Source organism: Condylura cristata, unplaced genomic scaffold (assembly GCF_000260355.1).
Source record: "Condylura cristata isolate star-nosed mole 26May11 unplaced genomic scaffold, ConCri1.0 scaffold00011, whole genome shotgun sequence".
Lineage (NCBI taxonomy): Eukaryota > Metazoa > Chordata > Mammalia > Eulipotyphla > Talpidae > Condylura > Condylura cristata.
The window spans coordinates 26,306,315-26,321,372 of NW_004567112.1; the positions used below are offsets into that span (position 1 = coordinate 26,306,315).

At 51.2% G+C, this 15,058-nt stretch overlaps 1 protein-coding gene and 1 long non-coding RNA gene across 2 annotated transcripts in view; one reads left to right on the forward strand and one right to left on the reverse strand.

Moving 5' to 3' along the window:
• LOC105853512 overlaps window positions 1–15,058 on the forward strand; it is a 46,785-nt gene that overhangs the window by 15,314 nt on the left and 16,413 nt on the right. The window lies entirely within an intron of this gene.
• On the reverse strand, window positions 6,530–11,103 carry LOC101621406 (chromosome unknown open reading frame, human C10orf71). Its single transcript, XM_004680664.2, has one exon. The coding sequence runs from the start codon at window positions 11,101–11,103 to the stop codon at window positions 6,823–6,825; it is 4,281 nt and encodes a 1,426-aa protein (XP_004680721.1). The 3' UTR covers window positions 6,530–6,822.

Below are 15,058 nucleotides of genomic sequence, written 5' to 3' on the forward strand. Positions count from 1 at the left end.
TGAGAGGCAAACATGTCAAGCAGAGTTTTAAAAACTTTCCTGGCTACAAATGTTCAAATCCTGCTATCAGATTCCGGCCAGTGTGTGTGGCCCCCTCGGTAGCGATATTGTCTTTCTTTTCTCCACTGTAGTAGTATTTGCTATTAGATATTTAATATATTCATACTTCATCTACAAAACTAATATTAAACAGTTTCAACGGAGTGAGGGCAAACGAGAAGCAAGGTCACCAACTGAATTTATCCCCTTGCCATGAAGGACAGCACCTCTGAATTGTGTTAGGTGACATAAGAGTTAAAACTCCATCTATACTAACTTGGCTTTCACACTTGGCTCCCACACACTGTGAAATACTCCAGAAGATGGTGGGGGCTGGGATGGAGGGTGGGGGGCTGATGCTGAGGCTTCCCGTGGCAATCAACACAGAACTGAGGTGCATTTACCATGTTCACTTAATACAATTTGTCTAATGTCCTCATCATTTCATCATCGCAAAACTAAATAACTGGTTCTAATTTGGATTTTGGATGCTCTGAGAGCTGGACAAGCTTTTTGGCCTCTGTTTGTTGGCAGATGTGGGATTTCTCATCAAAGGACATTAGTTAAATGTGGATGCTGCCTTGCAGGTCACTCGGTGAGGCAGATGCTCCTGAGCCTCAGGTCCTGAGACCCCGTTTGTAGGAAGAGGGCCTCGGCTGCCCATCCCCCAGGATCGGGGGAGGGGCAACATGCCACTCTGGCTTGGTTGACTCATCTCTGTGGTATTAGTTGGAAGGTCAGGAAATAAAGGGAAACTAGCATTGGCTGCTCTCCCAAAAGATTCTATTTTGGATGGTTTCAACCCTTCAATTAGAAATAAGAGCTCTAGTGAATTCAGTGACGTTCACCTGCCTACTTCGGTTTGTGTTCGTTCCTGGAGCTGTAGCAATCATGGGGACAGGCAAGTTTCTTCTTTCCAAAACTGACCACTGAATGGGTGAGACAGATTTGAAAAGGCCTTTTACATGCCTGTGGCAGGGTGTGCCATGACGGGGGAAGACCTTCAGGCTGGCGCACTTGGAAAGTGAGGAGCATGGTCAGGAATCAGGGCTCGAAAAGATGGGGGTGGGTACACAGGCTGAGAGAAGTCTTCAAGGTCAGGACCCACAGAAGGCAACTGGCAGAGAGAGGGTGAGTGTCCAGGAAGAGGGTGAGAGGGAGATGGAGAAAGTGAGGACTCTGATCATCTGTTGCTGTAGGATAAACTACTCGGAAGCTTGGTGATGAAAAACACCAACCACCCCTTTATCATCTCTCATGCTTTTGTGGGTCAGGAATCCTGGGAAGGGCTTGGTGAAGTAGTTCTGGCTCAGGCAATCATAGGAAGGAACTGGAATAGGAGAGCCAGGCTCTCTCCCTCTCTTTCCATGTGATCACTGGGTCTCTCCAGCTCTACACACTGCATGTGGGCTCCTTTATAGCAGAATGATGCTGTTTGTGGACTGTTCCTGGTTCTGGCACTTGAAGAAGACATGTTCTAGGGGACCAGTGCAAGTGGCATGGGGGTATTTTCTGAGCATGTCTCAGAATGGCACACACAGTCCATTTTGCTGGGCATAGGTTAGTGGGCCAGGGACACAGACCCCACCTTGTGGAGGGTCAAAGAATGTGCCAAGGGTGGAAATGGCTTAATTGGTGAGCTCCAAGAAGCCTGGAGTGCCTGGAGTCCAAGGGAGTTACCGGAACAAGCAGGCAGTGAGGCCAGAGAAGCTGTAGACAAATGGGAGTCTTGAGCTTCCTCCTCTGAAGCCCGACTCTTTGCTGAGGGAGCAGGAAGGCCCTGCATGCTCATGTCTGGGTAAGATATTAGGGACTCAGTTACCTTGTGGAAACCAGTGGTTTTGAAGGGGGTTACCTGGGAGCAGCAACAGTGAAGAGACTCCAGAGGCAGTTGGAGTGAGGAGAGTTGCGACTGGATGATGCTTTGATGAGATCCTGGAGGTAGGATCAGCAGGTTTAGGTCTGATTGAACTGGGGACAAGAGCCAGGAGCAGTGGGGTGGGTTTAGGGCTGTGGTTCAGAGCATGTTGCATTGCACATGGGAGCATGAAAGAGGACCTTGTTTGGGGGTGCAGAGCCCTGGAACACCCTCTTCCTATCTCACATTTTCCCATAATTCTGAATCCCTACACTGGCCATTTGCTTTTGTCTCTGGAAGGGGCGGCTGACCTGTGCTTATCCAGTGAGAGGTACTATTTCCTTTAAACTCTAACATTACTTTGGGGCCTGGAGGTGATTGTGTTGTTTTGTTGACCAAAAGGCTTTTTATGTTACTGCCAGAAGTAGAGCAATTTCTGTAGGCCCTTCTCAACACTTTTTCTTTCTTTCTCTCTCTCTCTCCCTTCCTTTCTTTAAAGATTAGTCATCCTATATCCTAATGGATATGAGATGGTGTGATAAGAGGCTGAACATCAATCAAGTGTTTTCCATCAAAAGGCATCTATTTTCTGGGAAATCAGCAAACTGGAAAGTAGAGATGTGCTGTGTGTGGCTCAGGACAGACAGGGAGGCCTATAGGAGTGACTTGGTCATGCAGTGGGTGACCAGACCACATGGAGGGTGTGGGGAACTCTAACACACGACAGACTGCTGGTACGAGAAAGAGCATTGGCAGGTGTTCCACTTATGGTGGTGTTGATGGTCGTCTGCTTGAAGCAGGTCATTTGTTTAATTCTTGAGTTGGTCCTTTCAGGTTTGCTCAGTAGGGAAAAATGGGCTGGTGAATGAATGCACAGAACTACCTCGTGAGATCAGCTGTGCAATCTGGGGTTTGTAAACATGGAGGAAGAGCACATCAGCCTGCAAGTGTCCAAATTCAGATGAAAATACAGGGCTGGCTGTAGAGGCCAGGAGGTCAGAGTCTAAAGCATCTTTCCAGAGCCATTGCCATGAAGGGAACAGGTGGGTTTTAAAGAGCAGCACCGTGTTGCTCAGAAAGGAGGGGACCCAAGGTGAAGTCACGACTGGACCCAGGAGGACAACGGATGATATTGAAGGGCCTGGTAGACAGGTGTCAGGGAGGCAGTGCCCTGGAGAAGCTGAGACTATCCTGAGGAGGTGGAGACAGTCTCAGTGGTGATGGGTTTTGTATCTGAGTGACATGGAAGGACCACATGAGACAGTTGTGTCCACTTGCAGGTGTTATCTGGGCCAAAGTGCTTTTTACAGGCATAGAATTCGGGTCCTGCCTAGGATTCCTCTTTGCAGGCACATGTATCACTTAGCCGTCTCACTCACGTGGACACCCCGCTTAGACTCTGGAACTGTGGCACTGAATCCCACATGTCGTGTGGGGCCTCCAAGAGGACAATGAGTCCACCCTTGTCTTAGCAAAGGGTCACCAGCTTCAAGCACATGTCTCCACTAATAGGGAGCTCAGTTACCCCCAAGCCGCTACACCGTGTGAGGGCACCAGGCATCAGAGACGCCTTTTTTGCAGCAGGTATGTGGGTGTCCCTGCAACCGCCTTCCCAGACAGCTAAGTGTCTCTGTTCTCTCCCCTCCCCACCCCGTGATGCTGTAGAGACATGAAGAAATTGATCTATCTCCCTGAAACTTTTCTCCTCTTCAAGCTAGAGGCTGATAGCACTTCTGAAAGAATAATGTGCAGATGAATTGCAGGGGACCTTGTGAACATGTAGATTCAGATTCTGAGTCTCAAGCCAGTTCCCTGTGCGGTGGAGACTGCTGGCTAGACACAAACTCAGAACAGCACTGTGGGGGGTGGAAAGCATTCCCTCAGAAGTGTGAGGAGCCTGGCTCCTCACTTAGTGATTGCTGGGAGTTGCTTCACATCTCAGTGGCTCTTCTTCCTTGACATGAAGCTGCCGAGGGTATTTCTCATTTTTCTGTGAGGATTTACATCAGGCTTACAGCTCCACTCTTAGAAGCTGGGCCATAGCATATGATCTAGTTCTTGGTCATTTCTTAATGAGTAGCCTTAGGAACTTTGATTATTTCCTTGAGGTACTCTATATTCATGTCCCCTCCCCATCAGATACTTAGTGTGGTCATAATTCAGAGTAAAGGGTCAGTACACTAAATAGAAGATATAACCATAGCCTTTATCTACAATTTACACGAACTATATATTTGCACAGTTCTCAACACAAATCTTATTTAAATACAATGGCAGAAATAATATATATATATTTTTTCTGGGAAACTCCAGTCAGTGAACTGCCAACTCAGCAACTGAAGGATATATCAACAAAGATCTATTCTTGGAGGCTACACTGGTTCTACTCTTGTGCCAATTAAAAATGTTAACAAATAATTAGGCAAGTCAATATATTTTGATATGAAAAGACAATTCTATTAGTATTTAATAAATGTCATCTTCATTTGATAGATTAAAGTTGAGAAAATTCTGTTTTTTTTAATTTTGATTTTGTATTTCCTGAATCAGGTATAATTCCCCATAGAAAGCCTCTTAGCTTTCCCCCATCGCCCCACTGAGCTAGATATTCCTCAGAAACTTCCTAAATTACTTACCACGTGGGATTGTAAATTGCCTTTCTTCCCTGTTCTAACTTAATGTAACAGATCTTATTACCACAGTATCTTCAGTCCTCAGAGAAGTGCCTGGCATAGAGGAGGAAGTTTGAAAATGTTTGTAAAAGGAAAGGAAGGAAGATGGGGTGGGGAGCTACAAACTACCCCTGTACCCACAACCAGAAAGAATGAACTGGTGTGCAGCGATTTTGTCCGTTGGAGGCATTACTGCCTCTCAGGAACACAGAACTTGGCTGTAAGTGACTTGACTTCTGGCTGATGTGGCTGGAGGATCCCTCTCCTCTGATGTGAGTGGGTGTTGCCACCAGATGCCCTATTCTTCTTTTGCATCCACAAGAGCAAAGAGGCCAAATATCTCTATGCTTTCAGTTTTATCAAGAACCTGCTTCGGTTGCTTCGAGGATAGAAGATCCTGCTTCCCCAAACAGAAGCTTTCCTTAGGTAAAGCACATTTTTCCTTGTGGAAAGTAACTATGGTTGTTTCTTAACAGAGGGACTCTTCTTTTGTTAGCCAATTACTTTCCTGGGCTCCAAGAATTTTAAAACAAGGCAGTACTTTTCCTATTTTAGTGAAACGAAAAGAAGGTATAGAGGATGCATAGTGATTTGGTGGCTGAGTCCAGATCACTACTTCACGCTGTTACTTGCACCCCTACAGGTGAATCATGGGGTCCGGATTTCTCAGACAATGACTTGCCTGTGGTCCTGGCTCATTGTCTAGTTGACGCACTAGATATAGACCAACCTAATGGCGTGGGGCTGGGGGGCCGTGTAGTTTTTCACGATGAAATTAAGCAAGTGGCTGTCAGAGTCCCTCTATCTGTGCATGCCTGGGAAGGGAAGGAGGGTGTTGTAAGTTGGATGCCATCCTATTTCTCCAGCTTGGAGTTGGTATCTTTACTGAAGAAAGAGGGATGATGCATTTAGTGTGGTCCCTGGGGACATGGGTGGCACGGTCCCAGCAATGGACTTGACAGCCACCCTTTCTGAGCAAGGAGGGAGGTGCTTGCTGCCTCTGTCTTTCCCACAGCACAGGAACTAAAAGGCTTCTGTGGACACTGCTGGCGGGGGGGTGGGGTGTCGATCGCCAGCTGCAGCCCACTTCCCTACTGAGCATGGTTGCCCCAGCAGCATCTTCCCACAGACCCTCCATACTGCCAGAGGTGAGGAGGCCGCGACTGCCACCCAGGCACCCTGCAACCCTGAGTTGAGTCAGCTCTCTCCCTTCCAATTTCCACAGACCAGGGACTTGGGGAAGATACTCTTGTCTTTTGATGCAGAGTATAGGTGCTGGTCACTGAATGTGGACAGCTGGGATGTGACTCACCCCCGCCCCCCTGGGCTGTCCTTGCTGGGTGCCTGGGTCCTCCTCATCTCTGCCTTGAGAGCACGAGTAGAAGCCAGGCCCTGAGACATATGGACACGCATTAAAGCATCGAGGAGGGGCCCAGCAGGCGGTGCTGAGGCTGCCCTGTTCCAGCATGAGGCCCCTGTGGCTAGTCTCCCTCGACAGGAGGGGGCACTGCCCTGGCCCTCAGCCTGGACTCACAGTGGACACCTGCACTGCCCACAGAGGAGGCAGAGGTCCAGTGACAGAACCACACCTGCAATCTGTTTCACTTTTTAAAAGGTAGCCTTTTCTTTATCAGAAAATAGCCTCCGGAAGAAAGTTTCCTTGAGTAAAGAACACCCATCCTATTCAAATGAACATTTCTGCAAGGTTGCATTGGGGCAGCCATTTCTACCCGAGATGAGCTGGGGTGCAGGTGTGTATGTGTGTGTGTGTGTGTGTGTGTGTGTGTGTGTGAGAGAGAGAGAGAGAGAGAGAGAGAGAGAGACTGTTGTCTGTGCCTGGCCTGACTTAGAGGGGGCGTGCTGGGTGGGCCAGGCTCAGCTTAGTGTAGTACTTCTGTAAGCCCCTGTGAGAAGGGGCGAGTTGGGGTTCAGGAGTAGAACAGCACTTAGGAGTCGGGGTGGGCCTGTCCTGGTGGCAGGGTCAGAGGATGGCAGGGTGGAAGGGAAGGGAGAGGAGTGGAGAGGGCCAGACTAGGAAGAGGCAGGAAGGGGCCTGCCAGGCCAGCAGCCTTATACAGGGAGGGGGCCCACCAGGTGGGGTACTCTCAGGATCCCCCCTTCCTTTGGGATTTTAGGACTCTCAGATGGCCAAGTATGTGTTTGATGTGTTGGTATAAGTGGTTGATTATTCTGGGTAGGAGGAAGTAAGCTCTTCTAGGTTAATGGGAGGGGCTGTTTCGTTTGCTGTAATTCTCAAGAAATGCCTTCCGTGGCAAAGTCCTCCAGGTCATTGGTGGAGATGATGGCCAGGCTTGCAGCAGCTTCCCCGTCCTCCCCTGGACTCTGGGGAGGCCCCTCGGGACACTCGCCTGCAGGGTGCTGGGTGGGGTCACCGTGAGGCCCAGGGGCTACATGGCAGGAACTCTGGGCCCCGGAGTCGTCTGCCTCCATGCCAAGTGGGCGCTGCCTCAGGAAGGTGGGCGCCGAGAGCTGAGAGGAGCAGCGTAGAGGCGTCAAGGCCGTTACGGGCAGGGCTCGGAAGCCCGGGTACAGCATGTAGGGAGCAGCGAGCGTGTCTGGTGGGGGCGGCTCTGGGGAGCGCCCCTCAGATGATGGGATAGAGACCTGGATGTATTTGCCTGTCTCCGGGTCATAGAAGGTCTTGATTTTCACCTGGAGGGGCAGATCGAAGACAAAGTACTCTCCAGATTGGGGGTCTTGCAGAACCTTCTGGGTGGCAGGGTAAGGGGGTAGGGGCGTGAAGGACTGGGAATCTCCAGGCTGCCTCCTGATGGGTTCTGAGAAGGCAGACACTGAGTGACGGTGCATGGGAGGGGGCAGGGAACGGACAGCACCCAACCTGGCCTGGGGCCTCTCTGTTGGAGACAGAGGCCTGCACCCTGCGTCCTCTGGGCGGGGCTTCTCCTCCCAGGGTTCCCCACGCTTTGCCTGCATCTGGTCAGTCTTTCTCCTCTTGCTTGCCAGCTTCTTGGCCCGCCGCAGGGCCTTCTCAGTTTTGGGTGGGACAGCAGGTGGCTTGCTAGCTGCCCTCTCCAGCTGAGCAGGAGGCTCTGATTTCTCAGGGAGGCCCGATGAGCTGGTGGCCACATCCAGCAATGAGCCTCTTGGAGACAGTGTCCTGAAGTCTTCTCCTGATGGCTCGAGAAGGGGGTCATGGTCAGTCTCCCACATGAGGGCGTGTGTCAGGTCCTCCCTCCGGGTGACCCTGGCAGGGCCGGGGCTGGCCCAGGGGCTGGCATGGGGGGCATCCCCTGACAGCAGGCCCAGCTCACTGGGGGCCTGGGAAGCATTGTCCCACACGCTGCTGGCAGCAGGGGAGCATGCGCTGCTCTCGTCCAGGGAGCTGGAGTTGGGGGAAGCTGCCAACTCGCTGGGGACGAGTCTTCTCCCCTGGGGCCCTATTCTTGGTGTGGATAAGAAGTGACTTTTGAAATCTTGCACTTGCTCTTCCCAGCAGGCTCCAAGTTGCTGTGGGGGTGGCTGGTCTTCTAAGTCACCTTCAGGCAGAGCAATTGTGGGGATGGACCTTGGAGCGTCCGGTCTCCCTTCCTCTGTGGAATTTCTCTTGCCATCACTCACCACACCTTCCCACGTAGCCTCTGGGGGTGGCTTTACCCCTTCACCCCCATCCAGGAAAGGAGGAAATGGGACATTTCCTTTTAGAGCTGGCTGAGAAATCCCTGTCCTCACCATGCTGGGCACCTGCCCGAGGTCCTCCAAGCTCCCACCGCCCACGTGCTTCAAGTGTGTGCCCTGCCTGCTAGCAGGTGTTGGGGCCCCGCGCCTTACCTGGCTCTCGGGGATACAAAGACCAGCATCCTCACCCCAGCCTGGTCTCGGCAATTCCCCTTCTCTGTGACTACTGCCAAAGGGATCCTCTGAGGACAGAGTCCTCAAGAGGGGCAGCATGATGGGTTTTATCACGGGGGTGGCCCTGAGGGTGTTGTCTTTAATTGCAAATAGTTTGTGCTTGTTTGAAGCAGAAGATGGCGCGGGGGTAAGGTCTTTGGCACAGGACAAGGCGGTATCCTTACTTCGCCCAATCCACTTGCCTCTGAAATGCTCTTCCTCCCTAGGTTCCCTCCTGGGTCTCCCTCCAGACAAATTCTCCCCTTCCTCTGGCAGGGATGCCCCCTGGCTAAGCTGCTCGGTGCCTGCATCCCCATCACCGAGGGCCTGGCTCTTCAGCTCATCTTTCCCCATCACATTCTCCTGGTCCTTCTGACCGTCTCCTGCACCCACATGGTTCCTCCTGTCTTCCTGCTGGCTCTCAGTGAACCAGGTCTTCTGCTGATCCTCAAACGAGGCAAAGGACTGGTCTGAAGAGCTAGTGCTGAACTTGGCCTTACTTTTGAGGCCTGGCGTAAAATCAGACTGGCTGTCGCTATAGAACACATCTTCCTCCTCAGGAGAGAGGGGGCCTGGGGAGAATTTCTGACTGAAGTTTGGATCCTGGAGTCCTGCCTCTCTCTCAGGTTCTGTCTCTTGAGAAATAGACCCCACAAACCCATTCTCTAGGCTGGGAGCCTCGGGTTCCTCTGCCATCTTCCTGGCCTCAGGCTCTCTAGGGCAAAGCAGCAGTGACAGGTGCTTCCGGGCGCAGTGTTCCGTGGAGTCCAGGCACCAGCTGGACCTGGCGGCACCCACATCCGATGCGCTGTCAGCATTATCCTTCTCATAACTGCTTCTGTCGGCCGGCTCCCCGTTGACACAGGAGGGGGCTTTGGCAGCAGTTGGAGGTGAACGCAGAGTTAGAGAGCTGTCTGTAGAGGCGACGGTGGGGCTGGCTTCGGGGTCCTTCTGGGTACTGGCATGTGGCCCGGAAGGGGCATCAGCTGGTCTCTCCTTGGAAAGCTCACCCGGAGGGCTTTCCTCACACCCGTTGGGAAGGATGATGCCGTTGCTCACGGGTTCCTGCTTGCTTCTGGTCTTCTCATCCAGACCCTTCAAGAGGGGAGAGGGGCTGTATGTGCTCTTGACACACTTGCGCACATCCTTGAGGTTGAAGAGCAGGCTAGCGGCTTTGGACTTGTAGCTGTCCCGAGACTGACCTTCACTGGGCTCCTTCTCTTGGAACCCATTTATCTGTCCTGGGGGTGAGGGGGTGGGCTCCTTGGGCAGGCTGTCGGTTGAATCCAGGACGTGCTTAGTGGGTATGATGGGGGTCAGAAGCTTACTGATGTTAAACGGTGGACTGTAATGCTCATCGGGTTCAGCAGGTATGTCAAGAACATCATTTTCTGGGAACTGCCCCTGGGGATTGTGTTTGCTGTACAAGCCCGAGCCTCTCCTGTTAGTCTGCTTCCTTTCTTCTGAAGTTTCTTGCAGATTTTCTTGTCCTCGTTGACCAACCCTGCCAGTCTTTGGTTTCCTCCATGGGACCTGGGTTGACTTCATCTGAGGTTCAGGCTGGCAGCTGGGAGCTTTTCCCTCCACAGCGAATCCCTGGGCCCCTGGGTCCCTAGACGCCCAAGTTCCAGATGTGGCGACAGCTCCTCCTGCCCGTCGGTTCTCTTCCTGACTGCAGCTGGTCCGCCCTTGGCAGGGAGAGACTTTGTGCTCTCTTGACGAGGCCGTGTCCTCGTAGGGTTTGGGGGGTTTGCTCTCGGGGGCAGCATCAGTCACATCCTTTCTCTCAAGCAGCCTCGGTTGGTGGGCATTCCAGGACTCGAAGGCACTATTTTCACTGTGAAGAAAGGTCCCCTTGTGAACCCACTCCTTGCCTCGCCCAGGCTCACCAGCAACTGGCTTGTGGTGGGGGGAGGGGAACCTTGACTCAAATGAGTTGGCAGCATCCTCAGGCGTTGGGAGGAAGCTGCTGGAGCCGTGACAGGCTAGGTCAGGATTGCTGGGGGGCTCTTGCTCACCAGGATTCCTGCCGGACTGGTGGCTGTTCTGATGGGTGTTGGAGACCTCAGCGGGCACTCTCCTGACGGTCAGGAAGGCAGAATCGAAGCAGAAGTTGACACCACTTTCTGGAAGAGGGGCAAATTTGGGGGGATTTTTGAAAGATGGAGGCTTGCTGGTAGGGGGCCTGCTGTCACAGCGCTGGCTCTCAGCACCGTCAAAAGACTTAATTAGGGACGACACTTTGGAACCCGGCTTGTTGCTGCTCCTCAGGCCAGAGACTGGCAGCTCCAGCCTCCTCTGAACTGGTGTCAGCGGGGGGCTGCTTTTGGGGTACTTTTCCTCCCCTTGAACATACTTAGGCTGCTGCTGGAATGTGGCTGCCCAGCCCGCATGCTCGGTGCCTTGCGCCGGTAACTGGGTCCAAATGCCACTTTTCCTGTGGGTGTGGCTCACTGTTCCCTGGTGAAAATTTCCAAACACCTGGCGGCTGGTATCTGGGGACAGGGCCAGGTCTGAGTCATGGAAGGACATGTCCTCTGAGATGCACAAGCTCCGGAACGCCCGATCAGTAAGGCTGCTGACCTCCCTGTCGGCATCGTCCAGCACGCTGCCGATGCTTGAGGTGTCGCTGAAGCCGTCGGTGCACTTCTTATTGCCCTGCATCGTCTGCCAGCTGGGAAGGGCCCAGGGTCAGCAGGGGGGGCCCGCTGGGTGATGGCTCTGGAAGAGTGAGGTGCAGCTTTCTTCACACAGATTAGAACTTCCCGTTGATCAGATGCAATGGCAAAGGGGGATTTTCTTCTCTCTGCAAAAGGAAGGGCAAGGTATACACAAACTGTTCAATTCAGTAGCTCTGTGTAAGAGTCACATGCTAGTCCAGTTTGGTAGTGGTGCCTGTGATAGTTCATTTTATGTGTCAACTTAGTTGGGCCTTGGTGTCTGGTCTAAATGCTGCTATAAAGGTATTTTACAAAAGATGTAAGTAATATTTAAATCAATAGACTCTGGGTAAAGCAGATTATCCTCCATCATGAGGGGGGACCACATCCAACAGGGTGAGATGCCCTGAGGAAAAGGGAATTAGTTCTATCCCCAGCCCCTGACTGGGGCTGGAACCCTAACTCCTCCTTGGACCTCCAGCCTGTCCTCAAGAAATCAGACATTCTGCTCCCCCAGATTGATGAACCAGTTTCTTAAATTTCTTTCTTTAGCATCTGCTCAGTGTCATTTTTGCAGAGACCTTCTCTGGCAGTTCTTAGAGTGCCCCTCCTCACTCTCTCATAGTTCCAGGTTTACTTTGTGGTACTGAGCACAAGCTAAGATTAACATCACCTCGCTGTTGTCTATCACTTCATCAGACTGCCAGACCCAGGAGCTCATGAGCCACTAGATGGTCTATTCTATTAGGCCAGAGCCACCTCAAGAAGGCACAGTCCCCCAGAACCTCCATTGCTGGGTTTCTTAACTCTCTGACTCACCTTGGGCCAGTGGCCAGTGCTGGGAAGTACTAGGACGGAGGGGAGTCAGCGCCCCTGGCATTACTCCCCTGGGCGGTGGGGAGGTGGCTCCCACTCTCCCCAGTGACTCCACACCTGGCCTCTCCTAACTCTGCCTGCATCTCCCCTACATTCTCTCTCTCTCTCCCCACTTCCCCCATCACTCTGGCTACCACTGCTTCTGTCTCTGGATTTACTACTTCTGGTAGCTTCTATGAAAGGAACCTTACAGCATATGTCTTTTTGTGACAGGCTTGTTCACTTTGCATAATGTCCTGGCGACATGTATGTAGCATATATTTGAATTTCCCTCCTTTTAACATATTATTCCTCTGTATGGGTAGACACACTTTGCTTATCCCTGTGTTTGATGGGCATGTGTTTTTTCTACCCTCTGGTGTCTGGATATTGCTGTTATGAACATGAGTGACCAAATACCTGTTTAAGATCTTGGCTCCAGCTCTTCTGGGTATATACTTAGATGTGGAATTGCTGGATCATAGGGTAATTCTATTTTTTGTTATCACCAAATTGTTTTCCACAGAGTATATTCCCACCAACAGTGCACAAAGTTTCTAATTACACATCCTCACCAACACTTGACAGTGTCTGTCTCTTGGGGTTCTTTAATAGCAGCTGTAGAAGTGGGTATAAGGTTGGGACCCCATGTCTGTGGTTTCCAACTGGGGCCCACCACTCCCACTGGGGTGCATGCCTTAAACAGGCTTGGCTCCGGACAGTAGTAAGGACATGAATATATGGAAAGTTAGATGAAATAGCGTGGATAGTCCCAGACTGGGCCCAACTGGTGGGCCTTTGAGACAGCAGATGTTGGCAGGGAGTTAGGTGACAGGCAGAATGTTCTAGCAGCACCCCATCCCATCAGCAGAGGGAGCTGGTCACAGCAGTGACAGTGTCAGGGCTTTAAGGGAGGGGAGGTGGAGCTGTTGCCACAGGTGCCACATCAGCAGTCTCGGGCCCTGTCCTAACTCCCACTGAGACCACGCAAGAGGACTCCGGCATAGGCCCTGCCGTCGGCCCTGGAGGCCAGCCTGCCTTGGGGTTTTTGTTCTTGTGTCCTGACCACAGCACTCCAGTGAATTTTCAGTGCTAACTCATTGGCAGGTTGGCTTTTTTTAATGAATGAAAGAATTGAGCTAGGGCTGCCAGAGATGTGAAAGGACATTGGTTCCAGCCAACTGAATGAGCTGACGAGGAAGCGTAGGAAAAACCTGTGATTGCATATGCCTCAGCCTTGCCGTGAAAGCCACGCTTGCTTCTGCCCCAAGCGCACAGGACTGCCTTGCAGAAAGTCACCTCAAAGGGGACAGTGTCAGCCTTAACTCTGCCTCCTAGACCACTTCACTCCCTTCTCCCACCCATCTGCCTTCACCCACGTGCCCTCCAAAGGCTCTGGAAGCTAAATGCTCCTGTCTTCTGACTTCTGAGCAGCTCATGGGGTCGTGGAGGCTGTTCTGGTCCCAGGACTGGAAAATTCTGATGACTGGGTAAGTTCTTGACTTTCTGATATCAGGAATGTTCTGCTCAAGTTGTTTCTTCCTGCTTTCAGTGCAAAGGCAAAGCCTGAAGTTGCATGTATTTGTTTGCTAGGGCTGCCCTGATGAAGTGCGGTGAACGGATGCCTTCGAAAAAACAGTCATTTGTTATCTCATAGTTCCGGAGGCTGAAGTTCTGCATAGAGGGCCCCAAGGGGATTGGTTCCTTTGGGCGGTATTCTGGTCCTTGCTCTGTGGTGAATCCTCTTTGTGTCTCCCCACACAGTCTGCCCTCCGTGCATGTCTGTGTCCAAATTCCCTCTTTCCACATGGACACCAGTCCTACTGGGTTAGCGTCCACCCTAATGACCTCAATCTTAACTGATTAGACCTGCAGCAACCCTGCAATAGCCCAGATAAGGTCACATTCTGAGACCGTGGGGTTAGGATTTCAACATGGACTTGTCAAGGATACAGTTCAGCTTATTACACTGAGCACTCACTTTGCAGTGGAGGGAAAGCAGTGACGATGAAGGGCCAGCTTGCTGAAATGCCCATCCCCCTTCCTCCCCCCCCTATAGAACTTGTGTTTCACAGTAGGTGGGGGCCTAAGTGCCTTTATTCATTGTAAGTTATTTTTTCAGTATTTTGATACCTCCCTAAGATACAGTCAGTGAATGTTCCAGTGTCTTGAATGCTGGGACTTTGATCTGAGCAATAATTAAACTCAGTAACACTGGGATTTCTAAACTTTTGCCTTAAGATGAAAACAAGATAGTTGGAGACCTAAATTTCGAAACTTAAAGTTAAGCAAACACTGCCAAGTCAGTGCAACACCTACTAGTGTTAGCAGATTCTTTTTTTTTTTTTAATTTTGAATATTCAGCTTCTACCTCCTTCCTCTGTGTAAAAACACTTGACCTTTGGGGAATCTCCTCTCCCAGGGCATTCAGTTTTTTTCCCTTAAATAATATAATTATTTTTACATCATTTTGTGCCTTTTCCATCTCAGTTGTAATCCCTGTGGGCTTCCCACCACCAATTCACCCGTGTGCCATCACCATAGTCCAGTGCACTTCCACCCCCATTTTTGATCCCATTCCTCACTCCACCCGGGGTATTCAGTTTTGATGGGGCTGAAAGTCAAGTTGCCAAGTGCAGACGTGAGAGCCAACTCTCGTGTCCTCCCGCGACTGTCCTGTTTCTCCTAGCAGGGCGCCAAGACAGACACGTGCCCCAGCGGACCTGCTCTCTGCTGGTTGTCCCCAGGCTTCACTTTGGCCTTCACTTGCGTCTGCAGGGTTTCCCGCTTCCTTTTAGTACTTAGATATTTCTGCTACTTTGTTCAGTTTCTATTTCTCTCTGTTACCAGAGAACCCTATCTGATCTTGCATCAGAACTCCAAATAGTAAGGAAGGATGTTCACTGAATATTCAGAAAATAATCACAGTCCTTCTGCCGCATGGAAAAGAGAACCCTCCTTCCTGCTAGTTTAATTCAAACAACGTCTTTAATTCTTAATTGATTCACCTGGTGTCAGAAGGGACAGTCATAAAATTGTCCCCACTCTCTGCCACCCATAGCAGCTCAGCCTCAAAGGTTTTGCCAGATGATTCCTTACCTGTT